The sequence below is a fragment of the Cyanistes caeruleus genome, chromosome 1, assembly GCF_971803275.1.
Source record: "Cyanistes caeruleus chromosome 1, bCyaCae1.hap1.1, whole genome shotgun sequence".
Lineage (NCBI taxonomy): Eukaryota > Metazoa > Chordata > Aves > Passeriformes > Paridae > Cyanistes > Cyanistes caeruleus.
The window spans coordinates 52,159,287-52,182,544 of record NC_141701.1 but is presented as its reverse complement, the minus strand read 5'-3'; the positions used below and the strand labels follow the sequence as shown (position 1 = coordinate 52,182,544).

At 39.9% G+C, this 23,258-nt stretch overlaps 1 protein-coding gene across 6 annotated transcripts in view; it reads left to right on the top strand.

The window, feature by feature from the left end:
* PIEZO2 (piezo type mechanosensitive ion channel component 2) overlaps positions 1 to 22,902 on the top strand; it is a 286,113-nt gene extending 263,211 nt beyond the window's left edge. For all 6 annotated transcript variants that reach the window (XM_086892756.1, XM_086892783.1, XM_086892749.1 and 3 more), the window contains 16 exons: positions 1,668 to 2,057; positions 3,373 to 3,631; positions 4,149 to 4,331; positions 4,800 to 5,052; positions 5,799 to 5,931; positions 6,356 to 6,503; positions 6,617 to 6,831; positions 8,581 to 8,739; positions 10,064 to 10,211; positions 12,661 to 12,849; positions 13,275 to 13,367; positions 14,476 to 14,648; positions 16,032 to 16,148; positions 18,109 to 18,188; positions 19,500 to 19,671; positions 20,544 to 22,902. In XM_086892756.1, the coding sequence (XP_086748882.1) occupies positions 1,668 to 2,057; positions 3,373 to 3,631; positions 4,149 to 4,331; positions 4,800 to 5,052; positions 5,799 to 5,931; positions 6,356 to 6,503; positions 6,617 to 6,831; positions 8,581 to 8,739; positions 10,064 to 10,211; positions 12,661 to 12,849; positions 13,275 to 13,367; positions 14,476 to 14,648; positions 16,032 to 16,148; positions 18,109 to 18,188; positions 19,500 to 19,671; positions 20,544 to 20,796 (2,965 nt within the window). In that variant the 3' untranslated portion in view covers positions 20,797 to 22,902. The remainder of the gene's footprint in view (positions 1 to 1,667; positions 2,058 to 3,372; positions 3,632 to 4,148; positions 4,332 to 4,799; positions 5,053 to 5,798; positions 5,932 to 6,355; positions 6,504 to 6,616; positions 6,832 to 8,580; positions 8,740 to 10,063; positions 10,212 to 12,660; positions 12,850 to 13,274; positions 13,368 to 14,475; positions 14,649 to 16,031; positions 16,149 to 18,108; positions 18,189 to 19,499; positions 19,672 to 20,543) is intronic.
* Positions 22,903 to 23,258: the final 356 nt, after the last annotated feature.

The window sequence follows — 23,258 nt, the reverse complement described above, 5'->3', positions numbered from 1 at the left end:
GCATCGTTTTTCAGTTTTGAAAGCGTTTGACAATTTTTTTGAGTCAATCAGTTTTGAAATTGTGGGATTTTATGATTTGGTATATTTTAACCAGGATGAGTGCTACTGTGAGTGATCCAAACACACATCATCATAAGTGTTACATGGTCTAATTAAAACTCTGCTACAAGTAACGTTATCTAACATAGCCACAATAAGTTTGGAAGCAGTGTAAAAGGAAAAAAAAAAAAAGGAAGCCTAATTTTTAATTTTGGCACAAGATGGTAGTGCTGGATAGCTTTGCCTATGCCAATTTTCTCTAAAAGATTATGGTTTATGTGAAAATATGTCCCCATTAATTTCATAGGAGTTATGCAAAATCTTGTTTCGTCTCTGTTGAGATACAGGGATATGCAGCCAACAAAGACACTGAGTTGGTGCCTGTTGTCTAACCTGTGGAGAAAGAGTGGAATGAGACTGAAAAGAGAAAGAGGAGGAGAGGGAGAGGGGAGAGGTAAAAAAAAATACTTGAGAGGGAGGGCCACAAATGTAATCAGAGGGCTGGAGCACTCCTCCTATGGAGTCAGGCTGAGAGAGATGTTCATCCTGGAGAAGAAAAGGTTCCAGGGAAAACACAGAATGAACTTCCAGTATTTAAAGGATGACTACGAAGAGCTGGAGAGGGACTATTTACAGGGTATGAAGTGATAGGACAAGGGGAAATGGCTTTGCATTAAAAGAGGGCAAGTTTAGATTAGATATGAGGAAGAAATTCTTCATTCAAAGGGTGGTAGGATGCTAGAACAGGTTGCTCAGAGAAGTTCTAGGTGTTGCATCCCTGGAAGTGTTCAAGGTTGGGTTGGATGGGGCTCTGAGCAGCCTGGTCTAGTGGGAGGTGTCCCTGCCCATGGCAGGGGATCTGGAGCTAGATGGTCTCTAAGGTACTTTCCTACCCAATCCATTCTACGAGTCTATGCAAAGCCAAGAGTATGGAAGGTGAATCAAGCAAAGAACTGATCAGAGTGCATCAGAGAGTTGAATCCAGAAATAGGTACATACCACAGTAAAGCAGGCAGGTAAAGAAAAAGGGAAGACTGTGTTGAAGAACATAGGGCAATCTAAAGGTAAGCAAGATATCCTGTTACTGGACCAGTTTCATAATTTGGTTTGTATTTCTTAATGCTAGCAAGTTATGTGCTCTTTTATTTGAATCAGAGTTGATATGTGTGTGTTCAGTTCACGTTCCAGTTGTATACAACACTGATACGGTGATTATTAAAAGCACCATGTTTAGAAGAAATCCCATGGCTGCCTATCCTTCACCATGGAGCATGTCTTAAGTAGATGTAACAGCAAGTGTTGACTCTGTTCAGAAATGTTTGAGCTACTTTCAGAAAGGTAGTGTAGTTCCTCTTGTTGATAATACTAATTTGCTCCTTGCTGGTGTTAAAAGATGGTGAATCACTGTGAGTTCAATGGGATGTCATTCAGGGAACAGATGGACCCAGATGTTCCATCTGTGTAAGAGGAGATCAGGATAATATCTTTTCTATCAGATCATACAAACTTTGAAGGCCTGGGAATGCAATGAGGCTGCTCAGCTGTCTGCATACAGGTACAATTAACAAATTTTTCTTGATCATGACTCTTGTAAAACACAGCTGACTCTCTTCATCCATCTCCAACAGTGAACCCACACAGGTCACCATGCTCTATTCCCGCCAGGGGACCACAGAAACCATTGAGGAGGTAGAAGGGGAGCATGAGGAAGAAGGAGCTCATTCTGCATCAAGGTTGGAGGAAGAGGAGGTAGAAGATTATAGCCTGGATTCAGAAGGAGCTGCATATACTCCTGATACCGATGTGCCATTGTACTCCACAGTGGACAGCAATGCAGAAGCTCCACCTTCCTATAGCAAAGCTGTCAGCTTTGAAAACCTTCCCTTTGGCTCCCCAGATGACTCAGCTGGGAAGAGCCTCATGATGGTGAGCCCAGACGACAGTCGGACGGACAAACTTGACACGATTCTGCCCCCACTGACGCACGAGCTAACAGCTAGTGAGCTGCTCCTGAACAAGTAAGAATCCTTGACCAGGAAAAGATGTTGATCACAAGGTGTAAAATTTTGTTATTATTTTGGGGTTTTGTCTCAGAGCTAGCCTGCAAATTCTGATACAGACCTTGTGCTAAGTTTAGTTTAAGGGAAGAAGCTCATTTCCTGCGCAGTTGTTCTAATTAGAGGTTTCTGAAGTGATTCAATTTCATCTTGGAAGAAATCTCTGCTTTATTCCTAGATTCCATATTTAATTGTTCTGATTAGCACTGAATTTCTGCACTGCAATTGTCTTGGGGTCAAGGGCTTTACTAAATATTCTTTGTGGAGAGGGCTTCTCTTCTCCAGGCAGCTGTGATTCCAAGTGAATTTCCTCCAGGGCTACCTGGGGAAATGTTTCTCCTTTAATTATTTTTGATTACTGTAAGGGAAACTCTGACCTTTGGCAATTTTTGTTGAAGCCAGTGGGAGATGAGGATTATCTTACCACCTTGCTAGGTGCTTTCATAAGGGAGAGGATGTTCCCTTCTTTGCCCCTTAGACACTGTGCTCGGTAGCACAACCAGCATTGAGGTGAGAATGGTGCCCCTGCACATCTGCAGCTGCTCTCTGGTCTGACTCAGCTGGGGAGGGCTTCCCCAGAAGCAGGGACAAAATTTTAAACCACAGAACTGCCTTTCAGCCTGCCTGTACCTGGGGAGAGAGGGTATATAGATCTGACTTTGTCAGATGCAGTGTCTTGTCTTCTGGCTTTCCATAGTAATTTTTGCTTTTCAGCAAGATCTGTTCTCAGGCCAGGAAACTTTATGAAAAGCAGTGAGGATTGTGAATTTATATGAAAGTTGCTGCCATTTATATTTATTTCAGTCATATAAACAGAAGATTGGACACATCTAATGGTCATGGGTATTTTTTATGTTCTAATCTTATGCCTCTGGACAATTCATAACATAGGTCTCATGATGTTCCTGTTTTTTCTCCAAATTCCTATCTGTGTTGATAAATCAGATGTGAATCCATGCCAGTATTTGGTGATTTGCATGAGATATGTTGGTTGAACAGCTGTAGGAAATCTATGTTTGTAGAAGTGCTTAGGCCAGGCTGATTCTCTTTCTGAATAAATTTAAAAAACAGCTGAACAGTTTATTTTGCCTGAAATTCTTGTTTTCTGAGCTTAGAATCAGGCTATTTGATTATAATACCAAATCCCCCCCTTTTTCGTTCTTCCATTGGACTGAGCAGTAGATTTTAATACTTTTCTAAAGGAAAAATAGCAGTTTGAAAAGCAGCTCTTGTGAAGTTCATGTTCTGTTCATTTGTGGTACTCTGCTCCTCACAGGATGTTTCGTGATGACGAGCTGGAGGAGTCAGAGAAGTTCTATGTTGGTCAGCCTCGGGTCTTGCTCCTTATTTATGCCCTGTACAATACGCTGGTGGCCCGTTCAGAAATGGTGTGCTATTTTGTGATCATCCTCAACCACATGATCTCTGCCTCCATGATAACCCTGGTGCTTCCCATCCTTATATTCCTGTGGGCCATGCTGTCTGTTCCTCGGCCAAGCAAACGCTTCTGGATGACAGCCATTGTCTACACTGAGGTAATGCTGCTGGTACTGCAAGCCCCTGTCTAACACAGAAAACTGAAGTTGCAATCTTTGCATGGTCCCTCAGCTGGTTTCAATCTCTGGGATCTGGGCTGGGCTTTGGGCCCTTCATAGTAATACAAGTATTTGCTAAAGTCCTCAGCAATTTTTGTGGTATGGAAAGATCTTGTTTGTTATTTCCTTCATTGCAATGGGCAATATCCTTCCTGGCATGTAAAGCAGTTCTCACAAGAATGGACTGTTTGCAAACTGTTCTTTGTAATATAGTTAATCAAGAGACAGAATGCACTGCTTGTGGTATCTCAAATGCCTGAGTATCATCTGTTGGTGAATTTTGATTGACTTTATTACTGGAGAAATGTGAAGTGTTATTCCTCTATAGTAATGAGTATGCTTGTTTATGTTCTCATAAAACTGACAAAGTAGTTGTGTTTTATCCCTCTTACTGTCATGAGGCTATTATATCTGACATGCTTATAAAACACCCCAAGTGTGTTGTGTTTCTGAACAGGTGGCCATTGTCATCAAATACTTCTTCCAGTTTGGCTTCTTTCCTTGGAATAAACATGTGGATTACACAAAAGACAAACCTTACCATCCACCCAATATCATTGGCATTGAGAAGAAAGAGGGTTATGTGCACTACGATCTTGTTCAGCTTCTTGCTTTATTCTTCCACAGATCCATTTTAAAGGTAATCTGGGTTTAGGTAGTTTATTATTTAATATTTAATATTTAATGTTTAATGTTTAATATTAAATATTTAATATTTAATTTTATTTTTTTTTAAATCACTGTGTGCTATAAAGAACTCATTCATTTGGTTATCAGGAAAAATTTCTTCTTGAATTCCATGAAAGGGTTATTGAGCATTTGAAGGGGCTTCCCAGGGAAGTGGTTGAGTCCCCATCCCTGAAAGTGTTTAAAAGACGTTTAGCTGTGGCACTGAGAGACATGGCTTAGTGGTGGACTTGGCATTGCTGGGTTAACAGCTGAGCTGATGATCTTAAAGATCTTCTGCAACCTACATGTTTCTATGGTATCCTGACACGTTGAATTTGTTTTCTCCCTTGTGAACACATGACTGAGCTGAGCAATGTCTGTGATAAATACTGCGACAGAAATACAGTCTTGATATGTTCTCTTCTTGTTTTTCTCCTAGTGCCATGGACTGTGGGATGAAGATGAGAAAGGAGACAGCTCCAGTAATAAAGGGGATACTGATGATGAGCTCTCTCTGGCAGGAGGCAGGAGAGACTCTTCTGCCTCTTTGAAATCTGTCAATCTTGCCGCATCAGTGGAGTCCATCCATGTCCACTTCCCTGAGCAGCAGGCTGCCATCAGGAGGAAGAGTTCTAGCAGCATATCCCAGCTGTCTCACAGGTCCAGCTTCTCCTCACACAGATCTAAGAGAGGTAAATGTCACAGCATTTCTGGGATTTGAAGGACAAATGTTCATTTCCCATAGGATCATTCTTCTGAAACCTTGGGCTGGTTGCTGAGGAGCTCCCAGGGGCTACTGAATGCTGCTGCTTCTCAATGATGAAATAGGGTATGAACCAATGTATCTTCATGTTTGAACACACTCCAAGCCTTCCTAAAGTTCAAATGGAGAGCCATACTTTGTGATTCATTATGCTTTTCAAATGACATTATCCAAAAGCTGGAAAAGGAATGCTCAGTGTGGCCCAGGTCCAGAAATTCTGGTCCAGCATAATCTCCAGCTAAAAGGAATGCAAAGCACATGTATTTTTCATACCTACTTCTGTAGACACTTGAATCAAGAAAATATTTTCATTTGTTATTTTGAAACAGATTACATGCCCCGTCTTGTACAAAGTGCAGGGGTACCCTAGCCTAAATATATATAATACCACCAGTTGAGGTGACTGAGTCAGATCAATCAAATATTTGCTTTTATCGCTAGTCACTTTCTCTTTTTATAGCTATTAATCAAGTTTTGATCTGCCAGTGATTCAGCCTTTACTGGATGCTCTCAAGATTTTATCATACTGGTGGGGGGGAAAAGCAGATTTCATTTCAAAGCTTCTTTCAAATGTGGGAGTCATATGAGCTGGAAATCTCAAGATCTATTTCTTTCTAGTCTTAGTATTTAAACTTTCCTTTTGAATTGACTTCTTTTTCCTTCCCATTTTTCCAGGAAGTACCAGTACACGGAACAGCAGTCAGAAGGGAAGCAGTGTGTTAAGCATCAAGCAAAAATCTAGAAAAGAGCTTCTCATGGAAAAGTTTCGAGAACAAATGATCAAAGCCAAGGCTTTTACAGTTAAAAAGTGAGCAATATGAGGAGTTGTGTGGGTTTGGGGGGATGTCCCAAACAGCAAAGCAATAAGCCAGCATTTTAAAGGGAGCAGGCTGGTACTGATGTTAATTCAAGTGTTTGTTGTATGCAGATGTCCCAGCAGCTGAACATCAGACAAATCAGCAGTTGTTCAAATAGCATCTGCCTGATAAAAAAGCTAAATATCCCCTGTGATCTTGGTTGGCTATGTATATTTCTACTGAACAAATCCCAAATCCTAATACAATGGTTTAGAAGCAACCAGAACAAAGGACTGGTGTCTCTGCAGCCCTGTAAAGGCTGTCAGAGTAGATCTTAGGTATCTTTAAAAATATTAATCATACCACATTTAGCCTTTACTTTCTTCAGTGCAAGTTATGTGTTATTAAATCACATTGTGATCTATGTTGTTTTAGGACTCTCCAGGTGTACGTGCCCATCAGACAGTTTTTCTACAATCTTATTCATCCGGACTACAGTGCCGTGACTGATGTGTACGTGCTGATGTTCCTCGCAGATACAGTGGACTTCATCATCATTGTGTTTGGATTTTGGGCTTTTGGGGTATGTCACAGAGGCATCTATCTGTAAATCCTGCTGAGGATTTACGTGTTGTAGATGCTAAATATCATGCGAGTGTCCTTTTTCCTTGACCACCCTTATATTTTGCTTTTCAGAAACATTCTGCTGCAGCTGATATCACCTCTTCATTATCAGAGGACCAGGTCCCAGAGGCATTTTTGGTGATGGTGCTCATTCAGTTTGGTACCATGGTGGTAGATCGAGCACTGTACCTCAAAAAGACTGTCATGGGAAAAGTCATCTTCCAGGTCATCCTTGTTTTCGGAATACATTTCTGGATGTTCTTTATCTTGCCTGGAGTGACAGAAAGGTATAAGCCATATAAACAAACAATGTGGGTGGAATACTGATGCTCTACCAAGTTCTCTGTATTTAAATTTGAGGTGTTTACAGCTAGGCATTGGAATCATGATCAAGTTTCTTCTTTGCCTCATTTCTAAGCAGAAAGTTGGAATGCATTTTCCACAGCAGTAACTGTGGCCAATATAAGTTTGAGGAAGAATTAGTTATATATGCACAGGAAGATTCTCAGTTTAGGCCAAAATGCAAGCAGGTGAAAGAGAAATTGCCTGTGAGTGATTAGAGCCTTCAGTTGAGACAATGTTGGCCTCTGATCCAATTCCCTGCTCCCTGGACTCCTGCATGCTGCTTTATAGAAGAGCGAGTAGAAAATGTCTCCCTCACAGTAACTTAGCACTTTCCTGGAATGTGTGAACTGTGGATTTAAATCTCCTTAAACTGAGGAACATCTGAAATATGTGTCTATTCTGAAAAGAAAATTTATCTTCCCGTGCTCCTTCCACTTGGCTCTGGAGATGATGTGGAGGTGGTCATCCGCTGCATGGACCAGGTCACATACCTGGTCAGGCTCGCTCCCAAATCTAACATTTATCATTTCATGGCCCAGGGCACTGACCACTGCAGTCTGCAGTGCAGAGGTGTTAAGGTTCCCTCCCTAACCCTCTTCTTTGACTAACCCTCTTCCTACTTCCTACTTTCCTCTCGGCTCCCCTCTTCCTACTTTAAGTTGCCTTGAAGTATTTCCCTCACTCCTTTGACTGTCCATGGAAATTGAGTATGTCACCTGGGCACCTTACACTTCATTAACAGTCAAGTTATTTTACTGGGGAAAAAGAAATATATTTATAGTGTGAAAACAGAAAACTCTCACTTTCTCTCAAAAACAAAGTGCAGTAGCAATTGTGCCCAAATTTGAAAAAAAAAAAAAAATTTTTCAAATGGATTTCTGATCTACTGCTCATTGAGAATTGTTATGAAATAAAATAATTTAGTCTGTGCTTTTGGGAAATCTATATCAAGTTCTTTATCTCAAATCTGCATTTGAAACATCCTGTATTCCTTCTAAGTGAGATTAGAAACCCCTGCAAATGTCTTGCAATACTTCAGTGGGATTTAATTGAAAATACTGAGTTATGGCTGGCTGACAAATCCTGTCCATCATGAGGCACCTGCTGCAGATCCACTGTGCTATTGAATAACAACCAGAATGGTACATGTGAGGAGAGACTGAGAGTTAGTTCAGTCCAGAGAAGAGAAAGTGAAGAGCTGTCTGAACTATTTGTTGGAATAAGACTTGAGTTGAGCAGGGAAGGGCAGAAAATATTTTCAGAGGTCATTCCATCTAAAATTCCTGTATGAGGTGCTGCCATGAACACAAGTAGCCACTAAAGCTGCCTTGATTGAGCCCCTACCCAGGGCTCACAGAGAGGGTTGAGCCATCATGGGGGCCAAGAAAGACTTCAAGGGACCTTCAGCATCCTGAGGGAGAGGGCACTGCCCAAAGCCTTCACTCTTTGGGGAGCCTATTCCCAGTCTCTCTCCTGTGACCCTGGGGTGGTAATGGATGCTGGTTTTAGACTTTTTCATTCAGTGTCTTTTCCAAACACTCATTTAACTCTGCCATGGGGTCTGTAACCAAGGCCTTTTCACAGGACCTCAGGAAGAGGAAACTGCCAGGAGCAAAAAAACATTTAAATCTTATTTGGTCTATTTTGCAGATACAAAAGCTCATCATTTTCCTTTATCTTTTCCTTTACAGGAAATTTAGCCAGAACACAGTTGCCCAGCTCTGGTATTTTGTGAAATGTGTTTATTTTGGCTTATCAGCTTATCAGATACGCTGCGGATATCCAACTCGTGTTCTTGGCAACTTCCTCACAAAAAGTTATAACTATGTCAACCTGTTCTTATTTCAAGGGTAAGCACAGACTTACTGCCTTTCTACTTTCTTTTGTGCAATGAGGATTTGCTATAGTGAAATGCTGGGGTTATTCATTACTTTTTCTTCACAGACTGCTGGAAATAAGACAATAAATTTTGCACAGCACACTCTGTATATGCCATATGTCCCCTGTAGTCCACAAGAAAAAAGAAAAAAATATTTCTGGAAGGCAGACTTCATAAAATTCCATCTCTCATTCTGAAACTAGAAGCCTGATATACCAGCCATTCAGTTCCCTATGAAATAGACATTTTTAATACTTCCAAGAAATCACCTTTATGAACAGAAATAGGAGCTACACATTGTGCTAGAAAACAGGTAATGTTATTAGTTTTGCAGTCCTAAAAAGTAGTAAGGTGTCAAATCCCAAAGAGATCTTTGGAGCAGGTCTACCTGCTGTGCCTCAGTAGGTGAAAGGAATAGAGTGAAAGACAGCACACCTGAGAAATAAGAACTTAATAATAAGCACCAAAAAAAAAAGTTTGCTTTGAGAAGTGTTGCACATTTTTAACTCTTGAGGAGTTCAGAGTGTTAGGGCAAGGAACAAGCACAACATCACCTCAGAGTGAAAAGTGGTTTTACACAGGCAGACCACATCCTCCATTTACACTGTTACAGTGACCTTCTGATTAAGCCACTTTGAAGCATACATGTATTTCACAGAAAAAGTGCAATAATTTCAGCCTTTTCACAGTATTTGCAGTATGGGCTTCTTGCATTCCAAGGAAAAGTTACAGAAGAAATCTTTCTTCACATGAAATACTCTTTGAGATGTGGTTGATCAGGAGAGTGTGGGACTAGGAAAAGGAATGATGCCCTTTGAACAGCTGCTCTTTGCATGTTGATTTCCTTTTTGTTGATTCCCACCTTCTTCTGCTGTTTAATCCTGAGTCACAAAGCCCAGTTCCGTATGCAGCAGAGGGCTGCCCACCTACTGCAAAGATGCCATGCAACACTTGGTGTAAAGAGATACAAAATTAATCCCACCGTCCTGTGGAAAACATGTGCTCCTCTCCCAGATCAGAGGAATCTAGGAAATCTTGTACCATTCCATCAGTGGCTCAATCACATTATGGACATAATGATGCATAAGCATCTTTATTTATGGCCTGGCAAGAACATCTAAAGTAACATGAGCTGTGGCAGCTTCAGGATGTGATCATATTTGTGTTTACAGAATCCCCAATTAAGCTCTTTTTGTGTTGTCTTAATTCTCCCTCTTGTCATATATACACTTGCTGTGCTTGTTTGATGTGATGCCTCTGTTTCTGACAAGTTATCTGCTGTGGTCTCCCTTCAGGTTCCGCCTAGTTCCATTTTTGACTGAGTTGAGAGCAGTAATGGACTGGGTTTGGACTGATACCACTCTCAGTCTTTCCAGCTGGATCTGTGTTGAAGATATCTATGCTCATATATTCATCCTGAAGTGTTGGCGAGAGTCAGAAAAAGTAAGGAAACCCCATATGAGTGATTCAGGCCTTCTCTCCCCTTGCAGAAGGGAAGTAATCATGAGTCCCTAAATAACTGAGAAATTCACCATAAAAAGTTTGTTGGAAGATATGCCTGGCACTTGTGTTCAGAAAAATTCAGACTGTTGGGTACTTTACGTTAGTTGGCAGCCGCCGCGAATAAAACTTCAAACGGCTTCTCTTTTGTGCCCAGCTGATTTTTCCACCATTAATGTGAACTCCACAAGCATGTTCCTGCTGGCTTCATTGCATGCCTGGGTTTCAAGGCTGGGGTTGGAAGTCCTGGCATTCACACAGTCTCACACACAACTAAATGAGTAACCTGGAGGAGCAGGGAAGCTGCAGCTGAGGAGAAATATCAGTAGAAGGAAGTGATCGTGCCCCCAGAGTAGGTCCCAGGGACACTGGGTTCATGTAGCTGCAGAGGGAACTCAGCTGGCCCCTTTATCTCAGGAGAGTCCCTGCACACCCAGAACTGAACTGCAGGCCAGATAAACCCACCATTTGTCTCACTGAAATTTCAGTCTCTTTAAATCATTTAAGCTTCAGTTTAAGTTAAACTTGCAAATTCTGGATTCTTTATAACTGCAATAAAGATTGCAACCATATGCTTGCTTATTTTGCCAATTTGAAAAAGAAATTAAACATTATTTTAAGAGTGACCAAACCAGTCAGAAATTCTACATGTGTATTGAAGTGGATTTATTTTTAAGTGTTACTGACGTATTTCTACTTATATTATAATCCTGTTTCTTAATGGCAATTGCTTTCTAAGTATATCACGTAGATCAGAGCTAAAGTGCACACAAGTCTTGCATATAGGCTTTTTCTCTATGACTCCCACTTCTGCCATGGATGGAAGGAGTTCTGAAGGACTTCAGCAGTTGGAGAAGTAATAACCCAGCTCTACTTTGACTCTCCATCTCGCTGCATTTTTAAGCTACGATTCACATTACGTGTAGCAGAGATCTGACATGGGAAGATTTCCATGTCTAAGCTGGCATGTGTGTGCTAATGCCATACAGAAAAATAACTGTGTCACGATTTTCCAAGTGTTGTTCAGGGTACTTTGGCTCTCTCTCCCTCTCTCTCACTGAGTGCTATGCCTAAGTACTTGGACCACTAGACTCTCTCTGAGATGTTCTACAACATCATTAGAAGTTCCTGAACTAATCTCCTGCAGACAAATAATATACCCCTGCTGATCTAGATAAGATACTTTAATGAAAACAGTATTCTGTAGCACAAGGCAAATGACTTGATACACTGCTTTTGAAAAGTAAGTAATTGATTTTAAATATAACATTGTACTACAAATGCAATATTGTCATAGGGCTTTATGGTTTCATGTTGCAAAGCAAGAAGAATTTCCTGAAAGCCATATTCCTGGTGTGTTTGAGGTGCAGTGCAGTACAGTGCATCTTTATTTTGCATGTGTGGTGTGCTGTGCATGGAGGACAGGCTACAAAACACTACAGAGTTAAATCTTGTAAGAGATATAGACCAAAATAAATTACAGTGAAACTAAGAATTTTACAGGATGGTGAAAGTATTAAGAGTATTCAGTCATGAGGCAAATAACAGAGGACAGGAATTACAGGCGAGGCAGAACAGACATGCCATGTGATCTGCTTTGAAGGGAGAAGACAAGCAGTCACTTTGGTCCTCAGAAGCTAGAGAAAAAGAAGGATATTACATCAGCAACATACAGATTTTAGGAATGGCATCAAAATTTTAAACATTAGTTAATTTGAGTTGGTGTGGAATTCACTAGAAACAGATTGGATCAAGCCTGTCAACTCTTAGAAATACTTCAAGTGAGGTATGAAATGAATGTGGAGGTAGTGCAATATCAGACATTTTACTAATTGTGTATGTCAGTTGCTGGCAAACCATTTTCCTGCCTCCCCCATCCCCCACAATATAGAGTTTGCAGCATTTCAATACCTGTGAGAGGAAATCTGCCTTAAGGAGTTTTAAGATAAATTTTTTGGAAGTGCAAATACAAGAAACTGTGTCCCTTACGATAGCAGTTTTTGGAACAAATTGTTGTATCACTGTTTCTGCTATTATTTTATATTTTGTTCTTTTGAGTTCATGATTGCACTTAGACAAAAAAAAAAAATCAAATTATCCTACCTAAATTCTTTCTCCTTTATGGTTGTGAAGAATCAAAATCACATAGGTTTACAATCTTCACACTGGACACACACTTTGGGTTCATTTGTCACTTTTCTCTGTTGTCATCAGAAAGTGGGTGTCTGTGCAGGTTTGCTAAAAAAAATCTCAAAATATCTGGCCTGACATGGGGTAGAAAGTTACCACAAGAAATGGGAAGCCTTAAGATAATTATATATTCACCCATAAAGTCATATGAAGTGTACCTTTGACAGAAGAGATGTTACCATATTGCTGTTTGCTTTTGCAGAGATATCCTCAGCCAAGAGGCCAGAAGAAAAAGAAAGTTGTGAAGTATGGAATGGGTGGCATGATTATCGTCTTGCTGATTTGTATTGTCTGGTTCCCACTGCTCTTCATGTCTTTAATCAAATCTGTTGCAGGCATCACCAACAAGCCTCTAGATGTATCAATCACAATAACTCTAGGAGGTTATCAGGTAAAAAAGAAGAAACACTAAAAGCAAACTCTGTTTTTTACATTATATTTCCTTGTGCTATTTCTTCTTCCTTTCCTTGAACTGAACCCTCCTGCTTTATGCAAGATATCTGTCAAGCTTCCACAAATCACCCCTTTTGGGTTTAAAAATATGTTAATTAATCATTGATGAAAAATATTATCTTATTTTTCAAATTAAAACCAGACTCTACCAGCAGTGGAAACGGAATAAATTATCCTACAGGTCCACATGGTAGATATAAGATAATTGTAGGTGACTTGCATTTCAGTGGAATGAGATTATAACATCATCATGTTGAATTGAGTGCCATAATTGTCTTGGACTGTGATGCACAGGATGCTGTGTATGTATGTAGCAGCCAATGTGAAGTAAATGTGATAAGCATGTGTTCTTTTGTTTCCCAGCCTATTTTTACCATGAGCGCTCAGCAGAATCAGCTCAAAAGTTTGGATCAAAATGAGTTCAGTGAATTTCTAGGAAGCTATAGGGGTAACACTGTAAGTAAAACATAGAATACCTCATTACTTTGAAATGTGTGCATGTTTCCATGGAAGCCTTTTGTGAGTTTTGTTTGTGTAGTTGTAAGTGGTCATCAGGGCTGTCATCCATTGCAAGACATTTCTATAAAGAAGATTTGCATGAATAAAGGTTCAGCCACATCATTTGTCAGGACAGGGCTGGGTTATGGTGCAACAAACTACTATTAATGTAGACATTTTTGCACAAAATCTTGGAAGGCAGAAACCCTACTTGTCCTGTTGTCTGAATAAAATCCTCCACTCTAAATGAAACAAACCTTCAGGAGACGTGATGCTGTTTGTGGACTGCCAAAGAAAACACCCTGTGAGGACAAAACTGTGTGTTTTATGCCCTTTTAAGCCCCACGCTCCTTCCTAGAGCACACATCTTTCACCTTCCAGTGAGGAATGGTGGTGCTGTCAAAAGAAAGTGTGCGTAGGCTAGAAATGTTTTGACATTAAAATGTCAAAACAAAAGCATTTAAGCATAGTCTCAGTGTTTCATGGAGCAACATGCCCAGCTTTCACAAGTTTCTACAGGACTAGTAATTAGTAGGAGCTGTTGCATTGCTAATGTAACTGGCATTTGATCAGTTATAACTTTAAAAGAAGTGCTTGCTACTAGCCCATTAAAGAATTTGATATTAGAACCTGATATTAGACCCTACAAAATAGCCCATGTATAATAGCACTAATATTGTAACCTAGATCCATTTGGAAGTTGCAAGGTTCTAGTTGCTTTATCCTTTGCAGACACTTTAATATGCAGAAAGATACTTAACCAAAGACAGTAAAATTTTAACTCGGGTTTGAATAGCCTCTGCAGAGTTTACTTCATGAACTTTCAGACTCACTTGGGCCAGCATGGCCATCAAACAATGAGGCCATTTTTGGTTTGCTTTTTAGTTTGTCTATGATTTCCCTTCCTATCTCAAGTCCCAGGTTGTACCTGAAGAAAACAATCGGTGCACACCATTGCACTTAAAATTAATCAAACATTTACAAATCTGTCTGACTGGGAAGTGTGGCTCTGTGTCTTGTAACTATCACTGCACTGAAATTTTCTTTTCCTCTTCTTCACCTACAGGCTGCTTTGCAGTTTCTAGAGGGCTATGCAAGAGAAGATATAACTCGAGCAGATCTGGAGGGAAATTCAAACTCTTTATGGACCATCAGCCCTCCCAGTAGAAAGAAAATGATACAGGGGCTTCTAGACTTCGATGCTGATTTCACTTTAGTTATTTCATGGACCATTCAGAGGTAATTAAACAAAGTTATGAGGTGGATGTATCTTTTGCCAAGCATTACCTCAGTAGAACAGTTCCACACTGCATTTTTGGTTTAGTTGTTTAGCAAATTATATTGTATGGCAGAGCAAAAAACTGAAAGTAGGAGGGAAAGGGACAGAGAGAAGTCACTTTTATTACCCATGAAAACCTTAGAAGCCTGCAGTTCTCAAAAAAATAAAGAAGTGGAGCCACTACCAAGGAGATTATTTAAAATGTCCAGGTGGAATTTTCAATGGGACTTGACGGGAAGGAAGGAAAAAATAAGAATATTTTAGCCAGTTTTAGACAGAGATGTTCCAATGAACTGCTCTTAACAACAAAGTTGCTATCGTTTATGGAAAGTGAATACTTAGACCTAGTTAAGTAGAAAACCTATGAGGAAATACAAACAGAAGTTCTTGGTCCTCTTATCAAGGGAGTCTGGAAGTGACACAAACTATTTTTATGTGCAAATACCATAACAATGGCACTGATCCATTTTGTTGAGACCTTTGTCTGCTCACATGAGACTTCTTTGGCCCCAGTGAACTAACTTTACAGTGAAGTTTTTGAAAGAGACATCCTAAAGTTTAAAGTTGTTGCACTCCGGCTAGAGCACACCCAGTCATCACGATAATTTGCTGGCTACTGTCTGCCAGATGGGGTTGCTGTAGATTGCTGGATTAAACTGGAGTTAAGTCATCACTCCATGGAAATTAAGTTCCTTTGCAGCCTCCATATTTACATGTTTCCTTGGAAGTAGAAGCTGGACTGTTGTAAGACTATGCACAAGAGGCAGTTCTGCTGAATCACTGTGGGAGCTCTGAACATGCTGGGTCCGTTCTTACAGTCAGAAATAGACTTGTAATGAATCTGCACACTTAATTCAACTTTATTTTACATCCCCCACCCCATCCCCCCCCCCCTTATTTTCCTGGAAGCACAGACTATTAACTAGTGAATTACATCACTCCATCATTTCTGGGCCTTACTTTATTTTTTAGTACTGCTACTCAGTTTGCCTGTATGCTTTCATAGCTACAAGCATTCATCCACTGGTGGAAAGAGACATTTTTCACTCTCAGGCTGTATCTTGTGGGTTAAGCTGTGAACATGAATGACTGAAAGTGTTATAGACCTACCACAGTGACCTCCTACTTAACTGCTGCCTTTCATCTAGGCCAGGAGGCCACCAGCAGCAGTAGGGTGGCCCTGTTGTGTCATAGAGGCAGAACACACACACACTTCCTGCCTTTGCACATCATCAGCTGTGAGTGTTTCTCTGCAGCCCCAGCAGCCCAGGAGCTGCCTCACCCAGCTTAGGGTATGCTCTCCTTGTAGGTTGTCAATGTGTTTTCCCTTTTACTTGCAACAGAAATCTCTCCCTTGGTGCCAAAGCTGAAATAGCGTCAGATAAACTTACCTTTACGCTAAAAAACCATACCAGAAGACATATTGCTACAATGATGGATGGAAATCAAACGGAAAAGGTGTAAGTTGTTTTCTTTTTTCTATTCATATGCAAACTTTCCCCTTTGAAGCCTGATTTCCTAAGGTGGCCAAGCTTGAGCAAATGTTTCATTTGTCTGCCCATCTCTCCCCCTCTAATAACAGATGCTAATAACACTGAAGCCAAGTAATAGTAATATTAAAGGTGAAAATTTGTTTCCTATTATAAATGTAGGCTGAGAGGACCATGAACATTGGATTATCAACAACAAGCATGGTGAAGCTATTAGTAACTTTTCTTTGATTTATTGGATAAGCACAAGTTCAGTGTACAGTTCAACTCACCTTTGAGTTACATCAGTCCAACTTGATCTGAGGATGTTGTATGGAAGGTTTTTTTTGTTCTAAATAACCATCCAGGCTGTATCTCACATTGTTACTCTTGAATAGGACTAGATTGGCAAGGAAGTGTTAAATCACTGCGGTCAAAGGGTAACATCTGCAGTCGATTCTGACATCAGATCTTTTCCTGTGATGGAAATTCACAAGGCATGCTCTTCATATGAATATCAAACATTATTCTACGGATACAGCCTTATAGCATTAACAGAAGTGGTGACTCCTTTTAGATCTGAAAAGAGTCTGGCTCTTCCTCTTCCACCTTCTCACTGGGGATTACTTTACAGCAGTAGTTTCTAAGCACTGCTAAACCAACACATCATCCCTGAAGGCCACCTGGTCTGATTTGTGGCCACAAGAGTTGAAAAGTTAAAGCTGAGACCAACTGGGACTGTGAAAACTCTGAGGAGTTCTTATCTGTTAGTAGATAGGAATTAGATTTGCCTTTTCTCTGCACAGCTGTTTCTCTGCACCCACACACACTCATACATCCAAACAGACTGCTATTGCACATGTGATCATTGCACTTCCAAAATACTTGATGCCTCTTTTCTGCTGAAGAGCAGAATTTCCTAAGGTGATGTAGGGCCAAGGAGGGTAGATTTTTCTCATTTGTGGGAAGAAGTAATTAATTCATAATTCTCTCTTTGCAGGAGACAAGCAGTAACACAGATGATATAGCTACATTTACCTGTCTTGCACTAATTTTGTAGATTTAAGGTTTTTTTACTTAGTCATAAAGGAAAAATGATTGTGATAGCTATTAGCCACTCAGATACTTCATCAGGGAGCTTTCTGCCAGCACCTCAGTGAGGACTATTTAACTGCTGAGCTCTTTTCTTGCACCTCCTGGAGTGATCAGAGGGGATTTTCAATTGGCCACCGTTGTTCCTCCTCAGCCTGGTCTATGCAATATAGCCAAGTGTCACAGGACTTCTCTGAGAGCTCCTCTTTCCTGGAGTTTTTCAATCATTTGAGGAAAATGTTAGGATAGTGTCTCTGCTTTTAATGAAATGTGTCTCCCTCTAGATACTGGTAATTTATTCCCACTCAAGATGATCTTGAGTCCAGTGGAAGAACTTTTGCAAACATCTTTCTTTCTAAGTTTGAAATCCTCCTAAGGACTGTGAAAATATTTTCCAGTGAAAAATTCTGGCAAAAATGGTCACTCTTTTCAGGTGTGATTATCAAAACACCTTGCAATTCTGAAGAAATAGCCGTGCTCACCACATATCTTTTCTAGCTTTTTACTACTGGGGATGTGCTGTGCCTTTATTATATACTTTATAGCTGACCATAAAAGCAGCTTTTTTAAGAAGGGGAACAAAATATAAAGTCTACATTCCTTGAAAACACACATTCCCCAGGTGTGTGGAATTCATGGTGTGTGAATGGTGACATTATGGATGGAATGAACTCTCTGCTGAAGTTCTGAAGAAACATAGATGAAAATTCCAGCTAATTTTCAGATGTGACATCTGAACACTATAAAGTCATAACTTAAAATAAGAATTACTGAGAACTGTGCATAGCACTGTTAGGAATTTCTAAATTATTTTAGAGGTATAAAAATATGAAATATTTGATTTCTCATTTTTTTACAGAACATTAGAAGAAGTGTACCCATACTACATCAAGGCTCCCAGTGATTCTCTGGCAAAACCCATAAAGCAGCTATTGAGAGGTATGTCTCCAGACCATGGAAAACAGAGTATGGTTTAAAGAAGTGCAAGGCAGCACTAACACTTGCACATTCACAGCTGTTATGGGGCACCTCAGTCTGAAATGCACTTAAAATGTTTTTTACTTCGTGCCTACAAGCTTGAGGAGAGATAAGGTAATACAAGATAAGGCAGAAAATGCATCTCCATGTATTTTAGATTTGGATTTAACAGTAAGGACTCTAAGGATGAAGTCCATCTCCTTTCCCTCAAGTCTGCTTTAGGAGCTGTTTTCCTGTGTTTTATGTGTAAGTGATAACAAGTTTCACTTCACATCTCTCTGGTACCTTACTGTGAACATCAGTAGTGTTGCATGTCTACAAATGCAGATCTTCAGCTTAAATAATGACACTGCATTATTTTTATTTTTTTTTTAAAGCTATTCCTTCCTTATTGGCTACAAAGAATCCACTTTAAATTACTCATTAAATTTCAGAGTGCTGTTACCCAGTCAGAATCCATACATGTACTCACAGACATACAGAATACATGCACTCATGCACACACACGTGTGGAAAACCTGTTGGGTTGGAAAAGAAGGAACAAATCTTTATCTAAGAGCAATTTTCTCAACGGAGGCTAAACTTGGACCTTGAATTTAATAGTAGTAGTGCTATGGAGTACGTTCTTGTCAAGGTTCATCAGGAAAGAGATGAACCTCAACCCAGCTCTGTGAGTAGCAATAAGTTATTAGTGCTTCACTGTCATTGTTCAGGTCCCTAATTTGAGTTTCTTCAGATGGGCTTTAATTACACTGCTAATGTACATGCAGGAGGACCAGAGTTCATCTCCTGTCTGTGTGATCAATATGCATAAAACAGGATAGCATCCTTTTTTGATACAAAAGAATAATTTCTTTTATGTCAGACATAAATGGTTTATGGTGATAATTTCACATGGAGATACAGAAGCTGACTGCTACCCTTCCAGGTTAAATGTGTTTCTCTAGGCCTGAAATGCAGACGTGATGAGTGTTATTGATATTTTGGCTTGAGAATACCAAAATTATTTGACAGTTGTACTGAAGAGCATGTAGGTTATATGAAATATTTTAAATATTCAATGCAGATTCAGGTAAGATTTGCAGAAGAAAAAACACAGAAGTCTGGGTTTTATACTTTTGTATACAGAAATAATGAAAAATGGAGTTAGAAGAATTTTGCTTCTGCATTGCTCAGTCATTTTATAATGCAGATGTTTGAAGTATCTGTCTCAAAATGTTTGATTTTTGCAATTCTTGTTGTATATATAGTAACACTTCTCTTTTTCAATAGACTGCAAGTGGGAAAATATTACAGTTTCCCTTGTCAAAACAAATACATCTGAAGAGTGGTGGGTTTTGAATCAGCTTGGAAAAAGACATAAGATGTCTCAAGAGAGTCTTGAACTCTTCATATTCAGTGATAAAGTCAGTCCACCGAGCCTTGGATTCTTGGCTGGTTATGGGTAAGAAGAAATCTTTACATAAAATTAAATAAAGTACATAAGATAGAAGTAGAGGTGACTTTATTTGCTGATTTGGGGGGTTATTCCTTGTTCGTTGCTGTAGTGTTTGAACATTACAACATTCTGAAAAGGAGTTTTGTGGGATTTTCAAATCCATGTCTACTAAAACTATGTATAAGAGGATTAATATTTGCAAGGTTAGTATTACCCCTTATAACTGCACTCCAGTGGGAATAAAAACAGAAACACCCTTCACACCAGTTTCCTACTGAAGAGAAATAATTCAAAATATATTAGTTTAGCTGCAGGCCAAGTTCTGCCTGAACTCTGCCTGGTTTTGGTGACCTTCACAATTTTGTAGCCAGGACCCTGGGTGTGAAAGAGTTATGAAATACATCTCCATAGACAGAGGAAGGCAGGAGAATAAGCATTCCTAGAAGATACAACCTTCTGGTAGGATTTTGGAGAAGTCCCCATAGGAAGATTATCAGGGGAGACAGGTAAATGCTAGCTTGTCATCAGTTACATATACCTTAATAAAAAATATCAGATATGAAACCTGACAGATTATTTGCCTTTAGCAGCCAGCTGCTGTCAGATTTCCAATTGTGACTTCCAAGCTGCAGCACACAGGACATGCAACCATCAGCAACTGGGGTTAAACAATTTAAGGCAGCAGGCTCAGCTGTTTATGATTGCAGATTTGTGAGGTGTTCAAAGAGATCTCATTTCCCTGCATCCTGTGGCACAGCAGAAACAAGACCCTAATTAGAAATTGACAGGCTACAGTTGGCCATGCATATGAACTGCCTTACACCTGGCTGCCTTTTTTTACAGGGCACGATTTGAACTCTTCCTTTCTTTCTTTTCAGCATTATGGGACTGTATGCCTCAGTTGTCCTGGTGATAGGCAAGTTTGTCCGTGAATTTTTCAGTGGGATCTCTCACTCCATCATGTTTGAGGAGCTACCCAATGTAGACCGAATCCTGAAGCTGTGTACTGACATTTTCCTAGTGCGAGAGACTGGAGAACTGGAACTGGAGGAAGACCTGTACGCCAAGCTAATATTCCTGTATCGCTCACCAGAGACTATGATCAAGTGGACTAGGGAAAAAACTAATTGATCTCTTTGGCATCACACTGCAAATCAAGTTGGTTAAATCTGAATTTTAAAGGAAAAATCAAAAAAAGCACAATATTCTCTTAAGAGCTAAGCCTTTTATAGCTGGGTAGCAATGATTTTTCACTGAAGGAATCCTGGAAGCTATGGCCTTAGGAATCCATGCTGCCTTTCAAATTAAGGATCAACAGTGAAGAAGGTTGAATGATCTGTTCTTTTTAATGTGCCACTCCTCTACAATCTGGGGACTGCTTTGTAATTTAATCAGCAAAAAGTTTGCATCTTTGTCTGGCTAATTTAATTTTCCAGACAACCATTTCAACTTAGAGAGAAACAAAAGGAATGAACCCACAGATGACTCCAGTGTTCCTTCTTAATCCTTTCTGGAGCCACACAGTTTGGATTGTGCAATATGCTGTTGTACATCACTGACTTTCAAGCTACAGTAATGGGACACTGACAAGCCTTCAGGACACCCAGCACCCAGGGCCACACTGGGAACTGAAGACATTCTAGCCATACCCATTTGTAGAAAAGCAGAGGTTTGGATGTACAAGGGACACTGTGGACAAGCCTCTGTCAGCAAAAAGAAAACAAGTAACAATCTCTTGAAATGCCTTATTTTATTTGTACAGTCACAGGAGACATTTCCACCAAACATCAAAGACTTTTCTCAGGAAAAAGAAAAAGCAACTGAAACTTGACACTTTGTCGAGATTAACTAATGGCTAGAATAATTATGGTGAATTATGGGGTGTTCTGCTGGGCCATTCTCTTCAGCATTACTGCTTTCCATTGGATGAAAAAAGAAGGTGAAATTGATGACCTAATGGGCTACTTCATTTCTTATAACCCTTTAAAGACTGAGTAGTGTGTGCTTCTCTCTGCTCCCCATGACATGCTTTTTCCCATTTCGATGATTTAAGGCAACTGTTGTTTTGCTGTTAGCTGATATTCTTCTTCCAGTGTTTCAGGTATACAAAAATGTTTACATATTCCAAGTCACATTTTTACATCTGAGACGGGTTTTTTTTTTTAAGTTCCCAAATATAGACATACGTATGAGCTTGAGAAATGCCTTTTTTTTTTTTTAAATTGCTATTATTAGTGAAACAAATGGCTCATTAGAGAACATTGCAGCATGAAAATTTACAATTGCAATGTAGGTTTCTTTCCATGTTAAAAAAAAAAAAACCAAGAAAAAAAAATCATTGAGTGGATAGGGTATGTTAAAAGGATATACTTGTAGTTTTGATTCAGTAATGACTTAAAATAAAGCACATGTTGCAAAGTCATTTTAGAAGTATTTTTTCCTCTGCCTTTTTACATGAAATGGGAAAAGTTTGACATTCTTCTTAATCTGTGACAAATAAATCTCTTTCTTGTAGTTAGCTGCTATTTATTATATGAATGATTAGTTAATCACCAGAAAGAAACTAACATAATTTACTGGCACATTTTACTGCAGAACTTCATAAAACAGCACAACTAAATGAAGTTGAAACATACTCTGCTGAGTGCTTCCATGACAAATGCTGTCACATCCATTCTATACTGTGAAAACTAACACTTTGAGCACCTTGATGTGCACAAAATAAAAAATTGCTTCATGATATTGTAACAATAAAATAATTTGGTGACTGGAACTCACTGGAAGACAACCTGATTTCCTCCAAAGTGAAAAGGTGGCTGCTCATACAGCCAGGAAGCAATTCCCCCTGGAAAGTTTTGCTTCATTTCTTCCATAGGTCCTGTGGATGAAAATTGAAATATACAGGGCAGCCCTGACATAGCACTCAGGGATGCTAAAATGTCTTTTATAGTTAGATGGGTCCTCACCTGGCTATTCAGTGATTTTAAGGAGACCAACACTGGAAGGAGAAGCATGAAGGATGTAGTGTGTTTCTAAAGGTACCAGCCCGCAGAACCATGCTGGCCACAGTTGGTCACAGCTCCCTTCCTGGTCCCTTCTCTTTAACAGGCACTGCCTTTCTGTTGGGAAAAATCTGTCTTCAGAATGAGCTGTACAGTTATTCGGGCTTTGCAAAAATGTGCTGCTCTTTCTTTCATGGATTGATCAAACTTTGAAAATAAAAGGATTCTTCTGTTGGGTTTTTTTAATTTATTTATTTTCAAAACAGCCTATAGTCAAATCACTGACCTGGACTGAGTATCTACCTGCAACAGGTGGGGAGTGTACCAGACCATCCTTTGAGCCCAGCTGTACAGATAAAGTTGGTAGCCAGTTTCCAGTGGCATTCTAAGTGGTCAGTACTGGGACCAGTACCATCTAACATCTTGATTAACATCGTGGAGGACACAACAGAGTGCCCTTTTAGCAGCGTGTGGACTTCACTGAACCTGGGTCTGGGGAGGATTGCGATAACGCGAGTGCGTCAGCTGCTCTCCTGGGGCCTGGGCTGGGCAGTGGCAACAGCAGGGGCAGGACTTCCTTGAAAGGGCAGA